This window comes from Aquarana catesbeiana, linkage group LG06, assembly GCF_042186555.1.
Source record: "Aquarana catesbeiana isolate 2022-GZ linkage group LG06, ASM4218655v1, whole genome shotgun sequence".
NCBI lineage: Eukaryota > Metazoa > Chordata > Amphibia > Anura > Ranidae > Aquarana > Aquarana catesbeiana.
Window position 1 is genome coordinate 59,746,396 of NC_133329.1, and position 27,150 is coordinate 59,773,545.

General features: G+C 44.1%; 2 protein-coding genes across 2 annotated transcripts in view; both read left to right on the forward strand.

Annotated features, from left to right (window-relative positions):
- Window positions 1–8,994: 8,994 nt before the first annotated feature.
- LOC141147604 (sulfotransferase 1C3-like) lies at window positions 8,995–14,984 on the forward strand. The gene is made up of 7 exons (XM_073634836.1): window positions 8,995–9,166; window positions 10,544–10,657; window positions 11,433–11,530; window positions 11,736–11,862; window positions 13,403–13,497; window positions 13,583–13,763; window positions 14,763–14,984. Exons 1-7 carry the CDS (start codon window positions 8,995–8,997, stop codon window positions 14,873–14,875), a joined length of 900 nt encoding a protein of 299 aa, XP_073490937.1. The 3' UTR covers window positions 14,876–14,984.
- A 2,412-nt stretch (window positions 14,985–17,396) lies between these two features.
- LOC141148510 (sulfotransferase 1C1-like) overlaps window positions 17,397–27,150 on the forward strand; it is a 47,425-nt gene continuing 37,671 nt past the window's right edge. Inside the window, exon 1 of the mRNA XM_073636037.1 lies at window positions 17,397–17,550. The gene's annotated coding sequence lies outside the window, so the exon portion shown is untranslated. The remainder of the gene's footprint in view (window positions 17,551–27,150) is intronic.

Genomic DNA, 27,150 nt, shown 5'->3' on the forward strand with positions numbered 1-27,150 from the left:
AAGTGGCTTAACTCTACAATATCCATCACCAATTGAAATATTGGTTATTAGGTCTACCACCAACTGAAATATTGGTTACTTGGTCTACCGCCAATTGAAATATCGATTACTAGGTCTATTGCCAACTGATATATCAGTTGTTAGGTCTACCACCAACTGAATTATCAGTTATGAGGTCTACTGCCAACTGAAATATTCTTTACTAGGTCTATCGCCAACTGAAATATTGGTTATTAATCTATCATCAACTGAAATATTGGTTATCAGGTCTACCGCCAACTGAAACATTGGTTACTAGGTCTACCGGCAACTGAAGTATTGGTTACTAGGTCTATTGCCAACTGATATATCGGTTATTAGGTCTACCGCCAATTGCAATATCATATTTTAGTTCTACCACCAACTGAAATATCAGATACTAGGTCTAATGCCAACTGAAATATCGGTTATTAGGTCTACCGCCAACTAAAATATTGGTTACTAGGTCTACCGCCAACTGAAATATCAGTTACTAGGTCTAACGCCAACTGAAATATCGGTTATTAGGTCTACCGCCAACTAAAATATTGGTTACTAGGTCTGCCGCCAACTGGAATATTGGTTACTAGGTCTACCGACAACTGTAATGTTGGTTACTAGGTCTACCACAACTGAAATATTGATTATTAGGTCTACCACCAACTCAAATAGCAGTTATTAGGTCTACTGTTAACTGAAAAATAGGTTACTAGAACTACCTCCAACAGAAATATCAGTTATTAGGCCTACTGATAACTGAAATATCGGTTGTTAGTTCTACTAGTCCCATAATTCCACATTTTCCATGCAAAATACATTGGATAGAATGGGGATCCTTTTTCAGGTTTATATTGCTATGTATTCTTGTCTATGTCCACATGGAGAGATTTCCCTTCACTTCCTGCCTTGTTACAAAGGAGATTAAGTAAGCAGAAATAAGACAATGGGCAACAATATACTGACCAAGGTTATACATCTTTTTCTCAGAAATTACGTTTTTATCTGGTGTTTGCCTGTTATCTCCACCAATGTCCAAATAAGATCCAATGTTCATCTTTACTAATGTTCCTTAAGCTCTCATTTGTGGCATTTGGTAACACAACCTAAGGCTATACAAAAAATAAGCACTTGACTGCCAGAGTTTACCTCTCTTTCTCTGTCTAGGAAGAAATTACTGACATCCAGTCAGAACATGGAGACATGGTTTCCTTCTCAGTGATTAGTTTTCAGGCCCCTTTTATGTCTTTCTTGCTAATGAAGGAAGCACATGGCCCCAATCATGCTTGGACAGCCTAAATAAAAAGGTAGGGTTTTGTGCCACAGTCCTGAGTGGATTAAAGGCTGGTGCACCGGCTTTATAAAAGTGTCGGATTTATGCCATTAGACAAGTCTCAGACGATGCTATCAGGACCAGTCAGCAATTTCGTTATCAATAAAATTTGTACCTAATGACTTTATTGAACTCTGGCACATGAGGATCCCCAGTCTATATAACACACGCCCAAGCTAGAGAAAATATCAGAACTTTGAATGGCCAGTCCTACTGATCATCTATGTTACCTACATCTGATCCACTTCATTGTGGTGACTACTGACAACATTTTTAGTTATCTTCTCCTGGTGTATCCAGCTCTGATTCCTGTTACCTCCTTCACTGGTCTTGATCTTGGTCAACAGTTACATTCTGAACACCTTGATGTTTGTCCTAACCTCATCAACCTCAGTTTGTATTCGACTCTGCCACATGGCTTCCCCTTGTTGACTTCAACCTGTCTGTGGCGGTGCTCACTTGCCTACGGTTCCTAGACGGGTGCCTCTGAAGACCAAGACCTGGGATCTAAAAGACAGCCACCTTTTGTTCCTCCTGTGCCTAAATTTAACAAATACCTGCCACTGTTGCCACTGGTACCTTTGCTCATCCAATCCTGCTCCACCTGACGCAGTAGATCTTCTATATCTTGCCATCTTCTATCAATCACACTACACTTTTGGAGATCAGGTACCACGTTTTCTCAAACTGTGATTGAATTATGTAAGCCCAATCCCAACCATAATGAGTGGGAAAGGGTTAGATAGAGGGATTTCCACTTACTTCCAGTTCCATCAGATATTTGTCACCTGACCAGGAAGTGAGGGGAATCTCCCCAATGGGAACTAAGATAGCCAGATAAGAAAAGGTTGTAAACCTTCCCCAATTAAAAATATATATTCATTGCTGTCTTTGTCCCCATTGAGATTTATGTATTAGAAAATGACATAACTTGCAGTGATTGGTAAATATCATGATCCAAATGTCAGAGTTCCTCTTAAATTTGCTGACAATTTGTGCTCACAAAGTGTTCTCCTTTCCATAGTCTATACTAGCATTTCTCAACATTTTACCAGGGAGGAACCCTTGAAATATTTCAGGTCTCAGACTCACCCTGCTAATAAATACTATATCTACAGTTCACAGTACATTAATGTGAACAATAAGTTAAGATATAGGAACAACAAAAAAAATAAGGAATGTGGTGTACTTGGTGTATTTGGCATCTAGGGCTACTCCATATAAAAACAGGATTTTTTTTTTTAATTACAATAATGAAATAAATATTATTATTATTAATGGCCAGAAATCTAAACTGAGGGTGGAAATTGTGTTGCTCCCTCATGTAGCACCCTATAGCTTAGGCAGGGAGCTCCTCACAAATGTACTTGCCAGGAGTAGTTATCCTGGTTGATTAATAGAGATCCATTGATTTCTCCCTAACTTTGGCCTTGTTGCACTTTTCTCTTCTACCACTAGGTGGCTGGGTACTTGGTGGTACTAGATATGAGAAGGGCAACCCAAGGTCAGGTTATGGGTATTTAAGGTATCTAAGCCAAATGGGCAGGGGTTTTCTTGAATCCCTTGGCCTGCTGCACCTATTAATTTGGGTGGAGTCAGGTGATCTATGTTCGGTGCCACCTGGACGGCTGTCTGGGTGGACGTGTATTGTATGCCCCAGGCTGCTAGGTCAGAGATTGGGCCTATCCCAGGGGCATCTGGCTGCCAGGCTGTGTGAGGACCTATCCAGAAGTAAGAGGGCAATGCAGGGTTGGGACTGCGGCTTGCAGTCCAACTTTGCTACACTCAGTTCAGTTCAGTGGAGAAATGCACAATACATTGGTGGTCAGTAGAAATGTGCCACCTTACTTGACGGTACCAAAAGCGACGGTTCTGCCGGCCGGAGAACCTGTCGTGGTCGGAGGTAGAAGGGGAGCTGTCGCCACTAAGGGACCGACCACCTTTACCAGGGACCACAGTGAGTAACTGAAGTACCGGAGCAGTATTGTCACTGAACAGGCACGGTGGAGAATCGAGAAATTTCAGGCGGTGATCAAGTCTGGGACCCAACCAGCAGAGGTGACGCTTGCAGGGCAGCCTTGTGTGCCAAGCCAGGGACCAAGCCAGTCAGCAGGGGTGAAGCTTTAGAAATATCTGGAGTGCCAAGCTAGGGACCCAGCAGGGAAGCATGAGTGACACTTGAGGGGGATACCACCGCAAAGATTGGAGGAGCTCAAGGGATTCAGAGTCAGTGAATCAGGGGGTCCAGTGAGAAACCAGGAGATCAGTGTTAAAGAACTACAAGAGGCAGTTGTAGTGAAGCTGAAGAAACTGTTATGTTTGAGTTAGGAACTGTTAAAGACTGTTGCCATAGGAGACAGCAATCCTGCATGTGCAGATGTGGTTGCTGGGGCCTTTCCCTGCATGGCTGTCCTCCTATTGAAGTCTAGGAGTCTGCCAATTGAATCTACAACAATTTAAGGGTGTCCTGGTCCTAACCCTCTTTCCCCCAAAAATCCAAAAAAGGACTGTTAAGAGAAATAAAACCTCTTTTACATCCAAAAAGTGTCTGGCGCCCAATGACTTTCACCATCTTTGCACCCACTATGCCTCACAACACACTACATATTGAAGGATGTCAGCCATCTTTGGCCTTAGAGGTCCTCATTAGACTGGAAGAGGCTAAAGACTTTGCTACACTCACATTAGTATTCAGTGGAGAAATGCACAATACATTGGTGGTCAGTAGAAATGTGTCTCTTTACTTGATGGTCAGTCGAAAAGGGCACCCTTAGACTGGTGGCCATTGGGAAAGTTCTCCTTACATTTTTGGCCAGTGGGTAAAAAGTCCTTTCAATTTGTGATCAGTGGGGAGAATTCTCCCTTACATTAATGGTCAGTGGCAAAATTCCCCATTACATTGGTGGTCAGTGTGAAGAATCCTCCTTACATTAGAAGTCAATGGGAAGAATGCCCCTTACTTTGGTGTTCAGTATGAAGAATGTTCCTTACATTGGTGGTTAGTGGTAAGAATGGTCTTTGCACTGGTGGTCGGTGGGAAGAATGTCCCCTACATTGGTGGTCAGTGGGAAAATGCTCCTTACATTGGTGATTAATGGGAAGAATGCTCCTTACATTGATGGCCAGTAAATAGAATGCCTTTTACATTGGTAGTGAGTGGGAAAATGCCCCATTACATTGGTGGTCAGTGTGAAAAATGCTCCTTACATTAGAAGTCAATGGGAAGAATGCCCCTTACATTTGTTGTTCAGAGGAAAGAATGGTCCTTACATTGGTGGCCAGTGGGAAGAATGTCCTCTTACACTGGTGGTCAGTGGGGAGAATGCCCCTTAAATTGATGGTCAGTAAGAAGAATGTCCCTTACACTGGTGGCCAGTGGATAGAATACCTCTTACATTGGTGGCCAGTGGGCAGAATGCCCTTTACATTTGAGGTCAGTAGAATGCTCCTGACATTGGTGGTCAATGAAAAGAATGTCTCTTACATTGGTGGTCAGTGGGAAGAATGCTCCTTACATTGGTGGTCAGTGGGAAGGATGTCCTATGCTTTGATGGTCAGTTGGAAGAAGTTCCCCCTACAAATAGCTTAGAAGATTACCGGTGTCAGGTTTTCCAACCAAATTACAGACTGCTTGTAAAAATCAGTTGTTTTTGCTCTTGTCTGTAAATGTCCGTGGACAGGAGCAGGTGTTCAAATAAATATGCCCGTGGCAACCAGTGGACTCACGGCACATTTGCAACGTCAGTCTCCAGTCTTTTGCCAATGCAACACAAGGCCTGTTCTGCATCCCCACGCTCCACCTCCACATCCATATTTGACTCTACCTGGCACCTGGCTTCTTCTAGACCAGGGGTCTCAAACTGGCGGCACTCCAGATGTTGCAAAACTACAAGTCCTATAAGGAATTGCAATTCTAGCAAGCATGACTCCCACAGTCAGAGGCATGATGGGACTTGTAGTTTTGCAACAGTTGGAGGGCCGCCAATTTGAGACCCCTGTTCTAGACCCATTAGACTGGATTGTGGGTAGTCGCTTTTCTAAAAAACAGATGCTGCACTTGGCTCTTTGCTGATTTTCAAACAGCTGAATAACTTGTGTGAGAGACACTAATGTCTACCCTTCACCAAACTGAACTCCAATATTCACCCTTCCACCCACTGAACACCAGTGTCCCCCCTATACGCTACTGAACACCAATGTTCACCCTCCCACCCAGTGAACACCAATGTCCCCCCCCTTTACCCTACTGAATACCGATGTCCCCCCTTTACCCTACTGAACACCAATGTCCCCCTGTACACTACTGAACACCAATGTTCACCCTTCCACCCACTGAACACCAATGTCCCCCCTTTACCCAACTAAACAACAAACCGCACAATTGTCAGTTAAAGGTACAGGTACATCCTCAGAGAACAGTGTTTGCCCACCCCCGGCTGTATATATACAGTGGCTGGGCGGTAAACGGTTTAAGTGGACCTTCACTTTTGTTTTTGGTTTGGGTAACAAATTCCCTTTTAGGCAGATACTTGCCTCCACTTCCTCATTCCTTGCCTAGGTAAAGGGGAGGTGGTGCTGGGTCCACCATGTGCTGTATATTCTCAGTTGGGATCAGGCTGTATTTATTTGCTCCTTTAGGCTGCGTCCAATATTATCGCTTTACCACTGCCCCACAGTAGATTTAGTAGATTTACTGCTACAGGGCGGCCGCTCCATGCAGAATCACACACACATATATATATATATATATATATATATATATATATATATATATAAATATATATATATATATATATATATATATATATATATACACACACACACACACGTTATTCTACACTTCCAGGTTTTGGGCGCGTTTTGGGTGCGCCTGTGTTTATGTAAGGCAGAAACACCAATCTATGTCTTCAAGTAGTATAATCACCTCCCCCACAGTTATTAATCACTTCCTAGGCACACATTTAACCCTTTGATCGCCCCTTTAGTTAACCCCTTCCCTGCCAGTGTCATTAGTATAGCGACAGTGCATATGTTTAGCACTGATCACTGTGTTAGTGTCACTGGTCCCAAAAAAGTGTCAAAAGTGTCAGTTAGTCACTGATTTGTCCACCGCAATATCGCAGTCCTGCTATAATTCGCTGATCGCCACCATTACTAGTAAAAAAAATAAAAATAACCGGGATCACCCGGTTACGTAAACGGGTAACCCCCCCCCTGACACCACGGGGAAAGCCATAGGGAATTTCCCGTGCGTCAGAGGGGGCGGGGGAAAGAAGAAGACATTAATAAAGGAATTGTCAAAAAAACGGCTATTGTCTTTTTTAACATTTTTGACACTTTTTTTGTGAAATGGTAGGGGTACTTGTACCCCATTACCAATTCACACGGGGGGGGCGGGATCTGGGGGTCCCCTTGTTAAAGGGGGCTTCCAGATTCCAATAAGCCCCTCGCCCGCAGACCCCTACAACCACTGGGCAAAGGTTGTGGGGACGAGGCCCTTGTCCCCATCAACATGGGGACATACTCCCCATGTTGAGGGCATGTGGCCTGGTATGGTTCAGGAGGGGGGTGCTCTCTCGTCCCCCCTCTTTTCCTGCGGCCTGCCAGGTTGCATGCTCGGATAAGGGTCTGGTATGGATTTTTGGGGGGGTCCCCCTTTTTTTTTTAATTTAGGTGCGGGGTTCCCCTTAAAATCCATACCAGACCTGAAGGGCCTGGTATGGATTTTGAGGAGGACCCCCACGCCATTTAAAAAAAAAAATTTGGTGCGGGATTCCCCATAATATCCATACCAGACCTAAAGGGCCTGGTATGGAATTTGGGGGGACCCCCACGCATTTTTTTTTTAAATTTTGGTTCAGGGTTCCCCTTAATATTCTTACCAGACCCAAAGGGCCTGGTAATGGACTGTGGGGGAATCCCATGCCATTTTTATCAATGAACTTTTATGTGTATTGCCGAGACCGACAATTCATTATAGTCGCGAGTACTTTTAAATTACTTTTTTTCCTTTAGAAATGTCATTTTGTGCAGGGACTGTTGTAAACACGGGAAACATGCGCCACTTTACAGGCATACCATAGACACCCCCCAGGTACGAAATTTAAAGGAATATTTCACTTTTATTGTTTCACTTTAAGCATTATTAAAATCACTGCTCCCTTTTTTTTGCATTGATCCATGTCCCCTGGTGCAGGACCCAGGTCCCCAAACACTTTTTATGACAATACCATGCATATTAGCCTTTAAAATTATCACTTTTGATTTCTCCCATAGACTTTTAAAGGGTCTTCCGCGGCTTTCGAATTTGCCGCGAACACCCTAAATTGTTCGCTATTCGGCGAACGGGGGAACAGCTAATGTATGAGTCGAGCGCATGTTCGACCCGAACATAAAGCTCATCCCTAGTGGGTAAGGATTGGGATTTCCAGTGCATGGTTATCGTTTTTTTGCGTAAAACATCACTATACGTATAAAGGATTGTACATTTTTGGATAAATCTTCATCGTCAATTTATCCCAGCAGACATCTAAGAGGATTGCAAATGCTAGGCATCTTAGCTACAGAGCTGATAAAGCCCGTGACTTCTGACCAGAACTTCCTTATTGGAGCGCATTCGACAGTAAGTGAAAGAATGTACCATCAGCTATTCCGCATCGAGAGCACAAGGGAGAAGGCAATCTCTGCAATCTATATAATAGGCATGGTGTGAAATAGGATCTATATAGTAATTTGGTCTGGATCACCTTGTCCCTTGAGGAGACGACAGAGGATACCTCCCTCCAGACATCCTCCGTCAACTCAGGTATGTCGGAACGCCATCCATGCTCAATGGTAGTAAGTCTGCTAGTTGTGGAGTGGAGTAAAGATGCAATAACTTTTGCGCAAACCAATCAATATAGGCTTATTGGGATATTGGGATATGCAGCAGAATACATATTGGCCAAAATTTTCACAATATTGCGGTTGTGGGGACTTGGAATACCCTCCTTGTCTGTGGTTACTTATATAAACTTGATACATTTCTGATTGCTTAAGGAACCCTAGTAATGTCTGGAGGAACCCTTGGGATCCTAGGCACCCTGGTTGAGGAAGGCTACTCCATACCTCCCAACATTTTGAGATGGGAATGAGGAACATCTTCTAACAAATGTATGTAGGCATAGGACACGCCCCCTGCCAACCCCCTTAAAGGAGAATTAACCAAAAAAAAAGGATACTTAAATCCAGAAGGGATTTTTACCACTACTATTCCTTTATATTGGCTTTTAAAATGTACAAATAAAGCAATTAAGAAATTGAATGAAAGGTTTAGCACTGGGAAAAACTTTTTGAAAGATGAAAAGTGCATTTTATATACAACTATATAGATCAGACCAAAATGAGGGACAAATTGAGGGGAAAGAGGAACAGGGACAGTCCCTCCAAATCAGGGACAGTTGGGACTGGCTTTGCTGCTCTATGCTATGCTGTTTTTGGACAGGTTATTTTTTAAAATGCCCCTTGAAAATATTAGAAATATGCAGTTACTTTAGTTGACACAAGATGACAGTGTAGCTTCTAGTTACTATGCAATCTATAAAGACTGCTGTATATGGACTTCTTCAAACATTTTAAGTATGGCGATTGTTTCTTTTATCTTGAGGATGGATCCAAAAATTGTTGAGAAAATTGTCCAGGAAATGGCTGCCTTCTCACCCAAGATGGGTGAAATCGAAGGCGTCCCCATGCTACAAGACATATGCAAAGAGTGGGAAGCGATACACAGTTTCCAGGCTCGTGATGGTGACATGGTGGTGGCATCGTACCCCAAATCAGGTGAGAAATGGCTTAGCTTTTTAGCAGAATAAATAATCCAGGGGTATGATTATGAACCACGGGGTCCTGAGGTAACACCTTAAAACTTAAAGGGTAATCAACTAAGTTTAATTTTTAAAGCATATCTACACTTTTGTTGAGAAAACATCAGACTCCTTTGGGTGATCATTGTACATTGCAGGGACTTTAACAAACTTTCCTACCTTTTTCTGCTCTGAAGAAATAGCAGTTTGTTTCACAATGTCCTTTGCAGACGGATTCTGAATCGGAGAGTCGGTTCACCACCTGGCGCTCTGTTCTGGTGAGAAAAGTTGCCGTGTCCGCATCCCTTTAGAAGTATTTAACCCTTGCAGAGTATCTCACCATAATTGAAATTTACATTGAAGGGGGGATGTCTAAAATTTGACATATCTTATTGCAGACAAAATCAGTGATTCAATCACGCAAGCAGCATATTACATTTCTAGGGGTGTTCTGTATACCTGTACAGAATCCCCAGGTTGCCATATCCTATTGAGTTTTACACAAAATTACAGCAGCTGCAGATTGAAAAGGAAAAGTTAATTTTATTACCATTAAATTACTATTGTGGGTTGTATAGCAATTGTATATGCTATTTTTTTTTATTTGCTATATTTTTTACGCAAAAGTGGAGCTACCCTTAAAGTTGATATTTTTTTAACTGATGTTTTACATATTATTTTTTTCTTTTTTTGCTTTGTTGGGTTTCTAAATAAAGACAGCAGCAGTTGGCTCCTTTCAGGCACTCTGTCTCCCACTAAAACAATGGGGGGAGTCATGTGGAAGGAGAGGGGAAGAGTCAATGCTCATTTTTGTGTACTGTCACTTTAAATTTCTGTGAAAGAATATCAAATTACACTAACATCCAAAAAAAATTACACTTAATCTGAAACAGCATGGGAGGATTTTATATATATGGGAATATTTTTTCCAAGGCAAATTTTCCCAAAAAAATTCACAAAGGCAAAATTGGATATTTTGCAGCTAGAGCAGTTTCTCCCAAATCACTCCAATTACTCCTAAAAAGTCTAACTTCCTATGATTTAGAATAATTTTAGAGACAATTGCTGCAAAGGCAGCATCCTTCAGATTTATTATCTTCGATGTCCATAAATTAGGATCTGCGAGTAAAAAAAATTATAAAGCAAATTAAGTAAAAATTACTTAATTCAAATTTGCCAGTAAAAACCTGAATTTGATGGTCCAAAGAAAAAAAGATGTTTATTTTATTTTTTTATTCTGAAGAGGTTCTGTGTGTAAAATCAATGATACACATTTCCAGAGGGGAATCTCCCTACCCCAGCCGGGGGGTTGTCCTAGAAATCCGGTTTTATAATGGCGTTGTGTTGCTGTCAGGTACGACCTGGATGCAGGAGATCATGGACTTGATCCTTCAGGATGGGGACGTAGAGAAGAGCATGCGAGCACCATGTTTCATCAAAGTGCCATTTCTTGAGATGGCGAAGACATGTAAGTGAGAAAAAAACCACTAAAACATCTTTGATGCAAATATAAAGTGGCAAACCTTAATTCTATGGTAACCAACCACTAAAATCTAATTGAAGACAATACAGTTCTACACTAATTAAACCTTCGCCTTTACAGAAAAACTGGTCTGCTGCCAGCACAGACCAGAAGGATTTTAATTGGTCAGGGGCGTCCATGTGACGGTGCTGATCAATCGCAATCCATCTGGTCTGTCCTGGCAGTGCAGAACAGAGAAGAGAGAGAGCTGGTGATTTTAAATCCATAGACTGGTGGAGCAGCTGCAGGAGCCCTGACAGCTCAGGATCGCCAGAGGTAAGTACAGCATGAAAGCAGGGTGTTAGGTCACCTTTTTACAGTTTTTCTTTAAACTAACACTTTAAATCACATTAACATGATCTCGCTGGCAGTATGAATATATATGCAGGTACTGAGTGGGTGGGCTTTGGTCAGGTTCTTTTTTGGGGAGCTGGTGGGCATCATGATTGATGATGGATTTACAATGAGGGACTTTTTGGGGGGATTTTTATTTTTTAATAAAGGGCTTGTCAAACGTTTGGGTGTCTATATTCTGGGTTATATCTTTTTTTTGTGAATGAGTAGGGGTACTATGTGCTCCTTATTCACTCATAGGGGGTGGGTATCCAAGGTCCCCTCTGCTATTAAAGGGGGCTTCTGATAAAAATGTTGGTGCTGTGTGTGATCATCCTGGTGTTTTCCCTCAAAATCACCAAACACTGTGTTTCCATGTTTTATTCAGCATTAGAGTTTGCGAATGCCATGCCATCTCCTCGTCTGCTTAAAATACATTTGCCAGTTCACCTTGTGCCGCCATCTTTTTGGGAGAAGAACACAAAGGTGAGAGATTGCCGGTGAACTGCAGTACAGAACAGCACTCCTTTTTTAAAGTGGCCCTATTATCCACCAATTAAATAGAATGTCATATGCACACAGCAAAGATGTCCTTAAATCCAGTAACAAAATAAGAGAATTAAATGTTTTATAGGAAGTCTAGGTTGCTATTGTGTAGCGTCAATAACAATGATGCATTCTGCTCCGTCAGATTGTCTACGTGGCCAGGAATCCTAAGGACTGTATGGTCTCTTATTATTACTTCCACAAGATGGACCAAACAATGCCAGACCCTGGGCCCTGGGAACATTTCTTTAGTTTGTTCCTGTATGGAAAAGGTGAGCACGCCATAGAATCTGAGCAGAACTATTGCTCCACAGTTAATCTTTGGGTCTTATAACGTTAAGATCCTGCTTTCAATTCACACCAGGTCTTTAGCTGTGAGTTTCCCTCCCAATACATACTAACTAGTAAGATATATGAAAACCACAACAATGACCTTCTCCTATTTTCTCCCTTTTGATCTCTTAAATTTACCATTGAAAACATTTTGTTATAACGGTTCAATAAGTGCAAAAAGGAAAAGAAAATGTTGATCCTACCAGAAACCTAGATGACCATGTATTGTTTAGAACAGGGGTCTCCAAACTGTATAAACAAAGGATCAGTTTACTCTCCTTCAGATTTTAGGGGGGCTGGACTGTGGCCAGTGTGATTATAAAATGTCCCAGAATCAGTGAGAGTAAACACTGGCCATCGTTGGTTTAGCAGGAGGAATAAAGCCCCATGGTTGATATCAATGGGAGGAATAGTGTCAGTGGCAGGAAAAGTGCCCCATCATTTCTCTTCGCAGGAGGAATTTGTGCCACATCGATGATGTCAGTGGGGGGAATAGTGCCCCATTGATGGTGTCAGTGGGAGGAATGGTGCCTCATCATTGGTGTCAGTTGGAGGAATAGTGTCCCAGGGCCAGATGGAGGCAAGCAAAGGGCCATGTCTGGCCCCCAGGCCGCAGTTTGCAGACCACAGGTTTAGAAGCCAAGATTCCCCTATTGATATGCTAACAAACCTGTTGGAATAGTTAATGAGGCTCAGGACGGGAAATGATCCTACAGGAAGTGTGTGTGTGGGGGGGGGGGGGTACAGGGGACTAGAAAAATCCATGTGCTGAGATCTGGTGGAAGCTTGGCAGGACCCTGAGAAGCTTTGCAGGACTCCAAGAAGTAATGAGCAGTCTGGAAGATCCTGGAAAATTACTCCATCATAAAGAAACTGAAAATAGGAACCTTACCTGGGGATGACACAAAATTTACAACCCAAACTTTTAGTGTATCCCTCTTGCAAACATTAAACATGCTAATTTGCTGGGAATTATAGCTTGTGAATATTATATGCATAATTTGTAATAATTTGTATGTCTTCTATTGTTTCCTAAAATTTTACGTAGTTTGTATGAACGGATTTTTTGTGCAGTAAAGCAAATTAATATATACTACAGGTTTTTGCTTCCTTGCTTCTCATGCAAAGAACCCTAAAAGACGTAAAGCAAAAGAGGTTTAGATACACTTTTTATCTGTGATGAAAACATTAGAATGGATTGGTATGAATAGTTCCGCTGAATTTTTGAATAAAACAAATAAAACATTAAATAGGTATACTCAAACCTTGGTCTCATTGCAAGCGGTCCTGAGAAATCCCTAGATCATGGTCTATGTGAAGTGATTTTGGATCACTAAGCAGAACCTGAGTCTATCTTCTGCTAAGTTTGCCATAACTTCTCACACTATGTTCTGTTATTATACAGGACTTTACTGGTCAAAACTCAAGTGGAAAGGAATGTATTTCATAATGTTGTGACCATGTTCTCTCTGCTCTTAGTGTCTTGGGGAAGCTGGTTTGACCATGTCATCGGTTGGTGGAAAGCCAAAGATAGACATCAGATCCTGTATATCTTCTATGAAGACATGATAGAGGTGAGCTACGGATGTCCAAATGGAGTGTTCATGTCTAGTGTGTTTTTGATCTTTTTTTAAAACCAATATTGTTCATTTTGGGCAGGACCCACAAAGGGAGATCCAAAAGGTCATGACCTTCTTGGAGAAGGATCTTCCTGAGGAGGTTCTGCAGAAAATCGTACAACACACCTCATTCAAGGTGATGAAGAAGAACCCTATGGCGAATTTCACTGTCCTCCCAACTTCAGTGTTTGACCAGACTGTTTCATCCTTCATGAGGAAAGGTACCTTACTAATCCCTTGGAGGTTTATTTGATATGGGGACACAAGGCATTTCTTTCTAGATCTTCATGAAAGGGGGTCGCCAACCAACTTTTTGTATACTGTACACTTTCTCAACCTTTTTTAACAATGAGGAACCCTTGAAACAAATTTTCGGTTTTAGGGGACCTCTGTTAATGTTTTTATTATTACTATATCTACAGCTCACTGTAGATTAGTGGGATGGCCAGTGGGAAGAATGCTCCTTACATTGGTGATCTGTGCGCAGAATGCTCCTTACATTTTTGATCAGTAGAAAGAATGCTCCTTACAATGGTGGTCAGTGGGAAGAATGCGCCTTACATTTGTGATTAGTGGGAAGAATGTCCCTTACATTGGTGGTCAGTTGGAAGAATGCTCCTTACATTTGTGATCAGTGGGAAGAATCCCCCTCTTACAGATAGATAAAAAAAAAACCAGTGGTGTCAGTAGAAACTTATCTGAGATGCAGAAATTGCCCCATGCTCAAGGAACCCCTAGGAACCTCTGGAAGAATGGTGCTTGAGAAAAGCTGGTAAAGAGGCTTGGATAGACAATATTATGTATTGGTACTATATCTTATGTTGGCCTGTGGTGCCAAGAGACCCCCAGAGGTTTTATCTCTATCTGTATCCCCGCCTGGGGAGATTCACCCTCTCTATTAGTCTTGGTGACCATTGTCACTGCTATGGAAGGTGATAGGACATCAATCATTTTATGGTTGTCACCAGTACACAAGGTGGGGGGATAGTAGGGCCATCTATTTCAGTGACAGTCACTCACTTCCTTTTATGGCTCTGGTACAGGAAGTCAAGGGAAGTCTTCCTAATAGGACACAGACAGCAGGAAAAAAAACTTCAGAGGAACTTTCAATTATCCTTACTCTATAAAAAAAACAATCAAAAGAAAATGTTTTTTGTCTTACTGCGTACCTTTGCCATTTGCGCCATTTTACTAAATAAGCCTTTTTGCCCTTCATATAGGTCAGGTCAGCGACTGGAAGAATCATTTCTTGGTGTCCCAGAACATCCTATTCGATGAGGAATATAAAAAAAGAATGGCAAGCAGTAGGCTGCGATTCCGCATGGAACTGTAAATTTAAAGGACCATCTATCACATATTTTTGCATCCATATACTGTATAGTGATGACAGGGGAAGAAACCATCCACCATTTCTTACTATTTTATATCTTTAAAGCGGAACTCCAGGCAGATATAAAAACCATAAATTAACACAATATTACAAATAAAATTGCAGCAAATCATATAAAGTACATACATAATAAAAATAAAGTGATAAAAGTCCCACTTCAAGAAATATGTTCATCCAAAGATCTCAAAAGAAAATAGTCCGCATCCACCACCGCAATGAGATATTATCACCAAAAAACTGTATCTCCTTTCACCAAATGGATAAACTGTGCACTCACCACAAATGTATGCTGCCAGATAAGCACCAAACAGGCATCTATATCCAATATAAACGCAGAGAAAATTGCGCTTAGTGCAAAAAGAGATAATGCACCAACCTATATTCCGGACACAAAGCAATTACAAAAATAACTACTCTAAAAGGTGTGCAAAACCAATATCTCTGTAGTAATCAATACTAAAATGTGTAAAAAAAAATAGGTTGACTCATTTTAAACCATAATAAACAATGTGCATCAAATAAATGGTAAAATAGCAGCCCCCTAACATATAATTCACTTGTGCATAACAAAGAAGTAAACTTCAAAGAAAATTATATACTGTGCCTTGAAAAAGTATTCATACCCCTTGAAATTTTCCACAGTTTGTCATGTTACAACCAAAAACGTAAATTTATTTTATTGGGATTTTGTGTGATAGACTAACACAAAGTGGCGCATAATTGTAAAGTGGAAGGAAAATGATAAATGGTTTTCAAAAGTTTTTTACAAATAATATATGAAAAGTGTTGCATGCATTTGTATTCAGCCCCCTTTACTGTGATACCCTTAACTAAAATCTAGTGGAACCCATTGCCTAATTACCTAATTAGTAAATAGAGTACTCCTGTGTGTAATTTAATGTCAGTATAAATAAAGCAAAACGCTATGTGTGGCAGAAGACTAACACTGCACATCACCCTGAACACACCATCCCCACCGTGAAACATGGTGGTGGCAGCATCATGTTGTGGGGGTTTTTCTTCAGCAGGGACAGGGAAGCTGGTCAGAGTTGATGGGAAGATGGATGGAGCCAAATACAGGGAAATCCTAGAAGAACACCTGTTAGAGTCTGCAAAAGACTTGAGACTGGGGGGAGGTTCACCTTCCAGCAGGACAACGACCCTAAACATACAGCCAGAGCTACAATGGTGTCAGAAACCAGGAATTAGACTGAGACAGAAGTACAGTTAAATTACACATTGTTTAATAATAATAAAAAAAGGTAAACAGAGTAAACGTAGTCAAAACATAGCCAGAGTTCAGGAACCGGAACGGATAGTCAGACAAGTCAAAATGTCAGGGAGCCAGAGATGAGTGTAGTAGAACAGCAAGCAGGATCTGGAGCCAGAAGGAATGTCAGCCAAGCAAGTCTTTAACAGGAACACAGGAGAGCGTCTCTAGAGATGTGACCAAGGCGAAGGCAGAGATCATCTGGGCTGGACGGCTTAAGTAGGCAGGACTGACGAGCAGGATATCATCAACAGGCGAGTCACTGTGGAGAGATAGGGGCTGGCAATTAGCCAACAGTTGAGCAGCCAGCTTAAAGAAGGAAGGGCTGAGATCAACCATGACAAATGGAATGGCTTAGATCAAAGCATATTCATGTGTTAGAATGGCCCAGACCTAAATCCAATTGAGAATCTGTGGCAAAACTTGAAAATTGCTGTTCACAGATGCTCTCCATCCAATCTGACAGAACTTGAGATATTTTGCAAAGAAGAATGGGCAGAAATGTCCCTCTCTAGATGTGCAAAGCTAGTAGAGACATCCCCAAAAAGACTTGCAGCTCTAATTGCAGTGAAAGGAGGTTCTACAAAGTATTGACTCAGGGTGGCACTATACAAATGCCCCCCACACTTTTCACATATTTATTTGTAAAAAAAAAAAATTGAAAACCGTTTATCATTTTCCTTCCACTTCACAATTATGTACCACTTTGTGTTGGTCTATCTCACATAAAATCCCAATAAAATACATTTACGTTTTTGGTTGTAACATGACAAAATGAGGAAAATTTCAAGGGGTATGAATACTTTTTCAAAGCACTGTAAAAGTCCAAATGTGAAATCTTGAAAATGATGAAAGTCCACGTGTACAAAATCCCAAACCATCTCACAGACAAATGTGCCAGCTGCCTTACAAAACAGTAATGATTGCCAAATAATAAGAGATGAGCAGCACAGAGAAAGGTGAGGCCAAGGGGAATATTGTGTTGTACACCGGCTGTTGATCCCTGGCACGGTGTGTATTGCCTGTGTTACTCTAACTTTTGTGAATACATCTACTTTTAATAAATCATGTGGTTTTAGCATACTACTCTATGGTCTTTTGTTCTTTCTCCTACCCGTTATTACTTTCTCTCCCTCTCTCGTTCTCCCTCTCCCCTTCTCACTTCCTTGCTCTCTCTCCCTTGTTCTTTCTTGCTGTTCCCCCGCCCTCCTCCCACGCCCTGACTGCTGCAATCTTTGTAGCGTGCTGCTTACTTCTGACCCTTGCACTTTATACTTGATGTTATACGGTACAACACCAAAGGATTCAACATTTCAACAGCTACTGGTTTATGAAGTTCTTCGTTGAGGTAGGCTCAAAGTGTGCAGAAAAGTATATATAACGGAAGAGTTATCATTTAAAAAAAAATATTCATTGGTCCTGAGGTTTATGTGTGTCTGTGAGGCTGGCACTGATGACTTTTGATGACATTTTGGCATATGTGTGCAGTGTATACAGTGAACAGGTTCTGTTTGATCAGCCTCCTTTAAAGCGGAGTTCCACCCAAAAGTGGAAAAATAAATTTTTTTTGGGGGGGGGGAGTGGGTACCTTTTATTTGGTGGGACTTCCTGTCCCACTTCCTCCTTCCTCTTCTCTGCTGCCTAGCCGACTCCTCCTCTTGCCCTAGGCGGCCCCTACCTGCCAGCAATCTTCTGGGACACTTCACAGGTCCCAGAAGATTGCCTGGCCAATAGCAGAGCACAGCGTGACTCACGCATGCGCAGTGTGTGCCCAGCCGTGAAGCCGTAAGCTGTCACGGCCGGGTGCCCACAGTTGCTATAACGGCAGCGCGGAGAGGAGGAGGAGAGGAGCGAGGCTCCGGGCGCCCGCTTCGCTGGATCCTGGGACAGGTGAGTGTCTGTTTATTAAAAGCCAGCAGCTACACTTTTTGTAGCTGCTGACTTCTAATAAGTGAAAAAAACGGGTGGAACTCCACTTTAACCACTTCAGCTCTGCAAGGTTTACCCCCCCCCTTCATGACCAGGCCATTTTTTGCGATACGACACTGCGTTACTTTAACTGACAATCGCGGTCGCGCGATGCTGTACACAAGTAAAAAAAAATTTTCCCACAAATAGGGCTTTCTTTTGGTGGTATTTGATCACATCTGCATTTTTTATTTTTTGCGCTATAAACAAAAACAACCAACAATTAAAAAAAAAAAAAAAAACAATATTTTTTTACTTTCTGCTATAAAACATATTCAATAAATAAATGTAAAAAAAATCTAAATTTCTTCATAAATTTAGGTCAATATGTATTCTGATACATATTTTTGGTAAAAAAAATCCCAATAAATGTATATTGATTGGTTTGCGCAAAAGTTATAGTGTCTACAAACTATGGGATATATATATTTTTTTTAACTAGCTATTGCGGCAATCAGCGACTTATAGCGGGACTGCGTTATTGCGGCAGACAAATCACACACTTAACTGACATTTGACACTTTTTTGGGGACCAGTGGTACTAATACAGTAATCAGTGCTAAAAATATGCATTGTCACTGTACTAATGACACTGGCTGGGAAGGGGTTAAACATCGGAGGTGAAGGGGTTAAATGTGTGCCTAGGTTGTGCTTACTCACTGTGAGGGAGGTGCTTTGACTAGGGGAAGGCAAAGATCCATGTTCCTGCTTAGCAGAAACACAGGATCAGTGCCTTCCCTTCTGACAGAACAGCGGTCTGCCTTGTTTATGTAGCACCCTGGGGTTTAGTCAGGGAGCTCCTCACAAATTTACTTGCCAAGAGTAGTCATCTTGGTCGATTGATAGAGATCTATTGATTTCTCCCTAAGTTTGGCCTTGTTGCACTTTTCTCTTCTACCACTAGGTGGCCGGGAACTTGGTGGTACTAGATATGAGAAGGGCAACCCAAGGTCAGGTTATGGGTATATAGGGTATCTCAGCCAGGGGTTTTCTTAGATCCCTTGGCCTGCTGGGAGAACCTATATATTCGGGTGAGTTTAAGTGATCGGTCTTCTGTGCCACCTGGATGGCTGTCTGGGTGGATGTGTGTCGGTTAGGCCAGAGCTGCTAGGCCGGAGATTGGGCCTATCCGACACACGTCCACCCAGACAGCCATCTGGGTGCCCTATCACACAGTCCTATCCAGAAATAAGAGGGCAGCACAGGCTGGGATTGTGGCTTGCAGTCCAACGAAAAGTGACGGTTCTGTCGGCCGGAGACCCTTTCAGTGGTCCGAGGTAGAAGGGAAGCTGTCGCCACAAAGGGACCAACCGGACCACAGTGAGTAACTGAAAAAGCACCGGAACCATATTCTCACCGAACGGGCACGGTGGAGAAACGGGAAACTTCAGGCGATGATCAAGTCAGGGACCCAACCCATGGAGGAGACGCTTGCAGGGCAGCCTTGTGAGTCAAGCCAGGGATCTTACCGGTTAGCAGGGGTGAAGCTTGAGAAGTATCTGGAGTGCGAAGCTAGGGACCCGCTTGAGGGAGATACCACCGCAAAAGCCTTGAGGAGCTCAAGGGATTCAGAGTCAGTGAATCAGAGGGTCTAGTGAGAGACCGGGAGCCCAGTGTTTAAGAACTACAAGAGGCAGTTGTAGTGGAGCTGAAAGAACTGTTACGTTTGAGTTAGCAACTGTTAAAGGACTGTTGCCATAGGAGACAGCATTCCTGCATGTGCAGATGTGGCACCTTGCTGGGGCCTTTCCCTGTATGGCCGTCCTTCTATTGAAGTCTCGGAGTCTGCCAACTGGATCTATAACTACTTATGCCCTGTACACACGGGGGGACTTTTCAAATAAACTTGTCCGCCGGAACGAATACGTTGGACAATCCGACCATGTGTGGGCTTCATGGGACTTCCGATGGACTTTTTTGGTCGAAAATCTGACTGACTTTAGATTTGAAACTCCGCCGGAACCAGTTCCTATTGGGAAGCCCGTTCGTCTGTATGCTGGTCCGAAGGACCAAATACGACGCAAGGGCAGCTACAGCACCTGCGCGTGAGAATGTTTCCAGCATGATCCTATCGCGCTGGTTCTCGGCGACAGGGTACTATACACCTCGCGCTTGCTGCAATAGGAAAAACACATTTTCCTATTGCAGCGAGCACGAGAAAGAGGAAGAAATGTCCCTTAGGTCTGGTATGGATTTTAAGGGGAACCCCCTATGCCGAAAAAATGGCATGGGGGTCCCCCCAAAATCCATACCAGACCCTTATCCGAGCACGTAGCCCGGCCGCTCAGGAAAGGGGGTGGGGATGAGCGAGCGCCTCCCCCCCTCCTGAACTGTACCAGGTCCCATGCCCTCAACATGGGGGGGTGGGTGCTTTGGGGAAGGGGGGCGCCTTGCGCCTCCACTCCACCCCAAAGCACCTTGTCCCCATGTTGATGAGGACAAGGGCCTCTTCCCGACAACCCTGGCTGTTGGTTGTCAGGGTCTTCGGGCGGGGGGTTTATCGGAATCTGGAGCCCCCTTTAATAAGGGGGCCCCCAGATCCCAGCCCCCCACCCTATGTGAATGAGTATGGGGTACATCGTACCCCTACCCATTCACCTGGGGAAAAAAGTGTCAATAAAAAAACACACTAGACAGGTTTTTAAAGTAATTTATTAGGCAGCTCCGGGGGTCTTCTTCCGACTTCGGGGGTCTCTTCCGACTTCTCCGCTCTCTCCGGCCTCTTCTCCCGGTGTCCGTTTCTTCTCCCGCTCTCTGGCCTCTTCTCCACTCTCCGGTTCTTCTTCCGCTCTCCGGTTCTTCTGCCAGGCTCCTCCGCTATCTTCTGCTCTTTTGCTGCTCTCTTGCTAGCGGAGGCCCGGTCTTCTCCATCGTCTTCTTCCCTGTTCTCTTCTTCCGATGTTGACACGACACTCTCTCCCGCTGTAATGCTGTGTTCATGGTGAGCAACGACTTATATAGGCATGGGGCGTGGTCATCGGGTGATGTCACCCGGTGACCCCGCCCCTTATGACGGCACAGTCCCGGGGCATGCTGGGACTGTGACGTCATAATAGGCGGGGTCACCGAGTGACATCACCCGGTGACCACACCCCATGCCTATATAAGTTGGAGAAGTCGGAAGAGACCTCCGAAGTCCGGTTGTGCGTGCGCGAGTCCGTTCGTTTGGAAAGTCCATCGGAAGTCCGCCGAAAGTCCGTCGGGAAGACCGGCGTCGGACCTAGTCTGCTGGTAAGTCCGGTCGTGTGTACAGGGCATTAGGGGTGTCCTGGCCCTAACCCTCATTCCCTCAAAAATACAAAAAAGGACTGTCAAAAGAAATAAAACCTCTTTTACATCCAAGAAGTATTAATATGTGTGTTGAGTGCGCTACTCTATTTGCAATACACCACTCTGTTTAGCATTGTGTACCCCCAAACATTTCTAAACACATAACATATACCTTAATTAATTAATTAATAATAGATAATATTTCCAAAGACATCAGTATATAGAACAACGTGCCACAAAATTCACAATGTTCCAACATACGGAAAAAAACCCACATTCATGTGTATATAAATTTAAACATGTGAGTTTCACAAAAACAAAATAAAAATATTGAAAAATATCACAAAAGATTATCACAAAAAGTTATATAGTGTCTAAAAGTCCATGTGCAAAGTGCAATGTGCAATAAATTCAAAGGTTACTGTGCAGCCTTCCTTCAAGTTTACAACATTTGTTATCCGTGATTCATCGTGACATAATCACCACTTCCGTGACAAACCACCACCATATGGATTGGCCACTCACCAGATGTGTTTTTTTTCACAGAAAAATTTTTATTAAACAAATCAGCATTACAGTACAAGAACTTAGTACAGTCATTATGGTAAGAATAATAACAGTGGGAATTACCCTAAAACAATAACTACTGATTATCAGTTGTTCCAGATGTGTACACAATAGAGTTTTCACTTAACCATAGCTTTCATGGGTCATGTAATCTCAAAATTCTTGGATAATATGAAGTATATAACCCAGTATTCAATCAAGCCTAGTAGGGGCGACGGGGAGGGGGGGGGGGGTAGGCGGGGAGAGAAGAAGGGGGTGGGGAGGGAAGAGGAGGTAAGAGGAAGGAAGGCGGGGGGGAGAGGGAAAGGGAGGGAAGAGGAAGGAAGGCGGGGGGAGAGGGAAAGGGAGAAAAAAGGAAGGGGATGAAGGGAAACGGGTATAAGAAGATTAGACTTGATATACAGGATGTCCTCTCCTATGTTTCATGTCTTACTTATGGGGTAGGGGGTTCAGGGTCCCCAGAAGCGTCTATCCAGGATGACCAAATTTTGTCAAACTTCCCTGGGCATTGCCTGCGTACGTCAGTCTATACAGGGGAAATACCTTGTTCACCGACCTTATCCACGAGGCCAGGGTAGGAGGCTCCACCAGTTTCCATCGCAGTAGAATTTCCCGCCTAGCATAGTACAATGCGAAGGTTAGACACAGTTTATCATACCTATCACCCTTGACATCCTCCAGATGACTGAGCAGTAGTATTTGGGGATCAACCGGTAAGTCTGAGCCTATAACATTACCCAGTGTGGAGGCCACTGCTGACCAAAAGGGTCGTAGTTTGGAGCAAGACCAGACCATGTGCCAGAAAGTACCCACTTCTTGTCTGCATCTCTGACAGTTGGGATCTCTTTGATGGTATATGCGCGCCAATCTCTGTGGGGTGAAATCCGCTCTGTGTAGGAACTTGAATTGTATGAACCTATCCCTTGCAGCGATCATGGAAGGAATGTAGGAGATTAAACACTCCTTCCACTCCTCCTTATCCAGAGAGGGAATATCAACCCTCCACTTTTCCCAGATTTTAGTTAATTTCGCATCATACTCCACCGTAAGGTATAAGTATATTGTTGAGAGAGGCTTCCCCATCACGCTGGAGGTCAGGAGCCTTTCAATGGAGTCCGGTTCCAGAGTGAGGGGGGCAGGGAACTGAGCCTCAAAGGCGTGCTTCAGCTGCCAGTATCTAAATTGGAAGGAGGATGGGATAGCAAAGGATTGCCTCATGGCTTGGAAAGTCATAAGCCTGCCATCTTTAACTATATGTTTTAATGTGAGGATTCCCTTTTTTTCCCAGAGAGAGGGGTCCGGAATAGTGTAAAAGTGGGAGAGTAGAGGGTTACCCCATAGGAGCATGTGGGGTGAGATGTAGTTGGGCTTCCTATAGATTTTCCTAGCCTCCTGCCATACCCTCACAGTGGTCCGCATCGGAGTTGTCATGGACAAGCTGGCCCTAAGACCGCGAAACGGGAGATTGCTAAGAGCAGCAAAGGAACCGAGGATGGCTGCCTCGAGAGTAACCGCCGGATTCTGCGTGGGCTGGGAGAACCACCACCGAATCGTGACCAAAACAGCTGTCCAGTAGTAGATTTGAAAATTCGGTAGCGCCAGTCCCCCCCCCCCCCCGAAAGTGGGAGATATAAGATCTGCTTGGCCACCCTGGGTGGTCTCCCAGCCCAGACAAAGTGTATCAACAGACTCTCCAGCCTTCGAAAAAAAATCTTAGGGATGGGTAGGGGTGTGTTGCGGAAAAAATATAGATATTTCGGGAGGTAAATAATTTTTAGTAAATTTACTCTGCCGACCGGGGTCAGTGGAAGGGAACGCCAAGCAGTACACCTAGCCGTAAGTTGTGTCGTGAGTGGTCGCAGATTGTTATCAATTTAGTCTTGGACTTTACCGCTAATTTTTATCCCCAGGTATTTGAAGTCATCTACCCATTTAAGCTGTGGGTGAGGTATTCTAGAGGTCGAGGGATGGAGTGGGAAAAGAACTGACTTATCCCAATTAATGCGAATCCCAGAGTATCCACCAAATCGGTTAATCAGCTCGAGTGCAGTCTGCAAAGAGGACGACGCATCCGCTAAATAAAGCAGAGCATCGTCCGCGTATAGTGATATCTTCTCTTCAATGGGACCCACCTGGAGTCCCCTTACCCCAGGGTCGGCCCTCAATAATATAGCCAGGGGCTCCATCGCCAGAGCAAATAGACCCGGGGAAAGGCGACACCCCTGTCGCGTACCTCGAAACAATTGGAACTTTCCCGAGAGGCTTCCGTTAGTACGTATTCTTGCTGAGGGGCACTGATATAACATGCAGAGCCATTTCGTGAAACCCGGGCCAAACCTGAACCGCGAGAGCACTTCCCATAGGTAGCCCCACTGGAAAGCCTTCTCCGCGTCGAGCGTATGGAGGCGTCTGATATTAATGTCAGTTCCTCTCCCGGGCATAAAGCCCGTTTGATCCCTGTGGATGAGAGCAGTAATTACCAGGTTAAGCCTGTTGGCCAGCACTTTTGCCAGTACTTTTGCATCCACATTCAGGAGGGATATAGGGCGATACGAGGAACACAACGTGGGGTCTTTCCCCGGCTTGGGGATCACCACTATGATCGCTTCGCTCATAGTGTCCGGGAGTTTTCCGAGGTGCGTCGATGCAGAGAAGAGGCCCTGAAGTTTATCGACTAGCTCCGCAGCATATTGTTTATAAAACTCCACAGTGACACCATCGGGTCCCGGAGTTTTCCCTGTATGCATTGACTTAAGAGCCTGTAATATCTCTAAGGACATGATTGGAGCATCAAGCTTGTCACGATATGTTACAGTAAGGTTCGGGATGTCCATGTGGTCTAGGTATGCCCCCAGATCCTCCCCTCTATAATCCACCCTGGACCCATAGAGGGATTCGTAATACTCTGCAAAACAGCGGTTGATCCCCTCCGGGGTATGGATCAACTGTCCCGAGGAGTCCCTAATGTGTGAGATGCTCATTCCGCCTGCCTGTTCCCTGGAAAGCCAGGCCAGCAAGCGACCTGACCGCTCTCCCTGCTCAAAAATCCGTTGGGATTGAGCCAGCATTTTCTTCTGGGTAAGAGAAGTACGGAGATGAACCACCTCCTTCGTCAGAAGTTGTAGATGTGAATAGTGCGCAGAGTCTCGGGTACGAACAAAAAGAACCTCCGCACTACTCGCCTCCCTTTCAGCCCTAATCAAGTCTGCTCTGCGCTCTCATCGGTCTGGTAATGTCCCCTCACCGTGGCCTTAAAGGCATCCCACACAACTACAGGGTCAGCCGAGCCCTCGTTTACAGCCCAAAAATCAAGCATTTCCGTTCTAAATTGGGAGTCTACTGCAGTGTCTGAGATCCAAAATCTGGAGAGCCTCCATATCCTTTCTACTGAGCCAAGGGAAAGGTCCAATGACAACAACAAGGGTGCGTGGTCGAAAATTCCCCTAGGGAGTATTTGTATGTCTGTGACCCGTGGGAGGACTTGAGCCCCTGCGAAGACCTATGCGGGGCCGAGTGGCATGTTTATGCCCTGGTCTGGGGGTGACGCCACACCAGGGAACGCTTGACCGGGGAGTTCAGTCCCCTGGTGTTCCAGGAGATGATGTTAAGGGAGGACATGACCACTAGGAATATGGAGAGTATTAGGATCAATAGAATTCACGGCTCCCGGACCGGACCCTGTCCCCCGAAGTGGACACATCTGTAAACAGTGCAATGCTGATGGGTCAATTTTTTTTGTACAAATATCAAACAAAAACAAAACCAAATTAACAACAGATAAAGGATACCAAAATCAAAAGTAGATGAAATTAGCCCCATTAGGGGAACTTACCCCACCCCCCACCCCACCCAACCCCCCAGAACTGAGGCAGGTTTCAATCCCTAACTTATACAGCTCACCGGCTGTAAAGGGGGTCCGTGGAAGAGGCAAACTCACCCCCCCCGAGACTTCACATGGGGGGGGAAGTAGTAGTTTAAGCGTCTTATGTATGTGAGATCTCCGCTTGTGATACAGCAGGCTGTGGGGACTTAAAAAAAAAAAAGTCAAACGAAGGGAAGTAGCCATAGTGCGACCCCACAGTGAATTCGATCCATCTTTTTGGTGGAGATACCAAACCGGAAGTCCAGCATTCCTCAAGGAAACAAGCATATATAGAAGAAGGTTTATATTTCAACAATCTCCTGACCAAGTTCTTTGGCAGGGGCACTATCTTAGAATTTCCCTGGTAGGGATCATTTCCCCACAAGTCCGCACACACCATGGATTGAACTGGGCATAACTTGTGCAACATAATAAGTCATCCATGTGGAAGTTTGTGTGATAACGGAGACCTGGGCCCAGGCTATGGGGAGTAAACAACAAAAGAGGGTCACACAGCACATACCAGGAAGATCATCAGCGAATCTGTGGTAGCGAGTCCAGCCAGGCAGAAGCCTCTCTCGGAGTGGTAAAGAAGCGAGTTGTCTCGCCGTCCTGGACTCTCAGGCGGGCAGGGAAGAGTACACTGTAGCGAATGCTGCGTGATCGTAGAGCCGCTTTGACTTGGTCAAAAGATTTCCTGAGCTTCTGGGTCTCTACAGAATAGTCGAGGAAGATCATCAACTTTGTGTTCTGGAATCTGAGTTCCCCTACATTTCTAGAGGCGCGGAGGACTTCGTCTCTATCTCTGAAATTAAGGAGACGGAGGATGAAGGTGTGAGGGGGGATCCAGGAGGCCCCGGCTTAGGCAGGATGCGGTGGGCCCTCTCCACCGTGAAGTAAGGTGACCAGCGGGCCTCGGGTAAAAGATCACGAAGCAGGCCCTCTATAAAGGAGGTAGGGTTGTTTCCCTCCGCCCCCTCCGGTAATCCAACAATACGAAGATTATTACGTCGGTTTCTATTCTCCGCATCCTCAGCTCTATATTCAAGGGCCTTTACTTTGGTTTGAAGCGTACGGAGTGATGCTCCATGTTCTGCAATGGTATCTTCAGTGGTACTCAGTCTCTGCTCCGCCTCAGTGACTCGCGATCGGATTTTATCTGGACTGCTTCAATCTTTGTTGTTAGCGTGGATTGGCAGGTAGCAATGGCTGCCATAACATCTGCCAGCCAGAGGGGCTGAGAGTCATCCGACTCCATAGTGATTATCTGCTGAGCCCTTT

Excerpts from the sequence above, each read along its gene's own strand:
- LOC141147604 (XM_073634836.1), top strand. The coding sequence starts at position 8,995 with ATGGATCCAAAAATTGTTGAGAAAATTGTCCAGGAAATGGCTGCCTTC. Across the intron at positions 10,658-11,432 it reads TCTTGAGATGGCGAAGACAT|CATTAGAGTTTGCGAATGCC; the intron begins GTAAGTGAGAAA and ends TGTTTTATTCAG. Across the intron at positions 13,764-14,762 it reads TTCATCCTTCATGAGGAAAG|GTCAGGTCAGCGACTGGAAG; the intron begins GTACCTTACTAA and ends CCCTTCATATAG.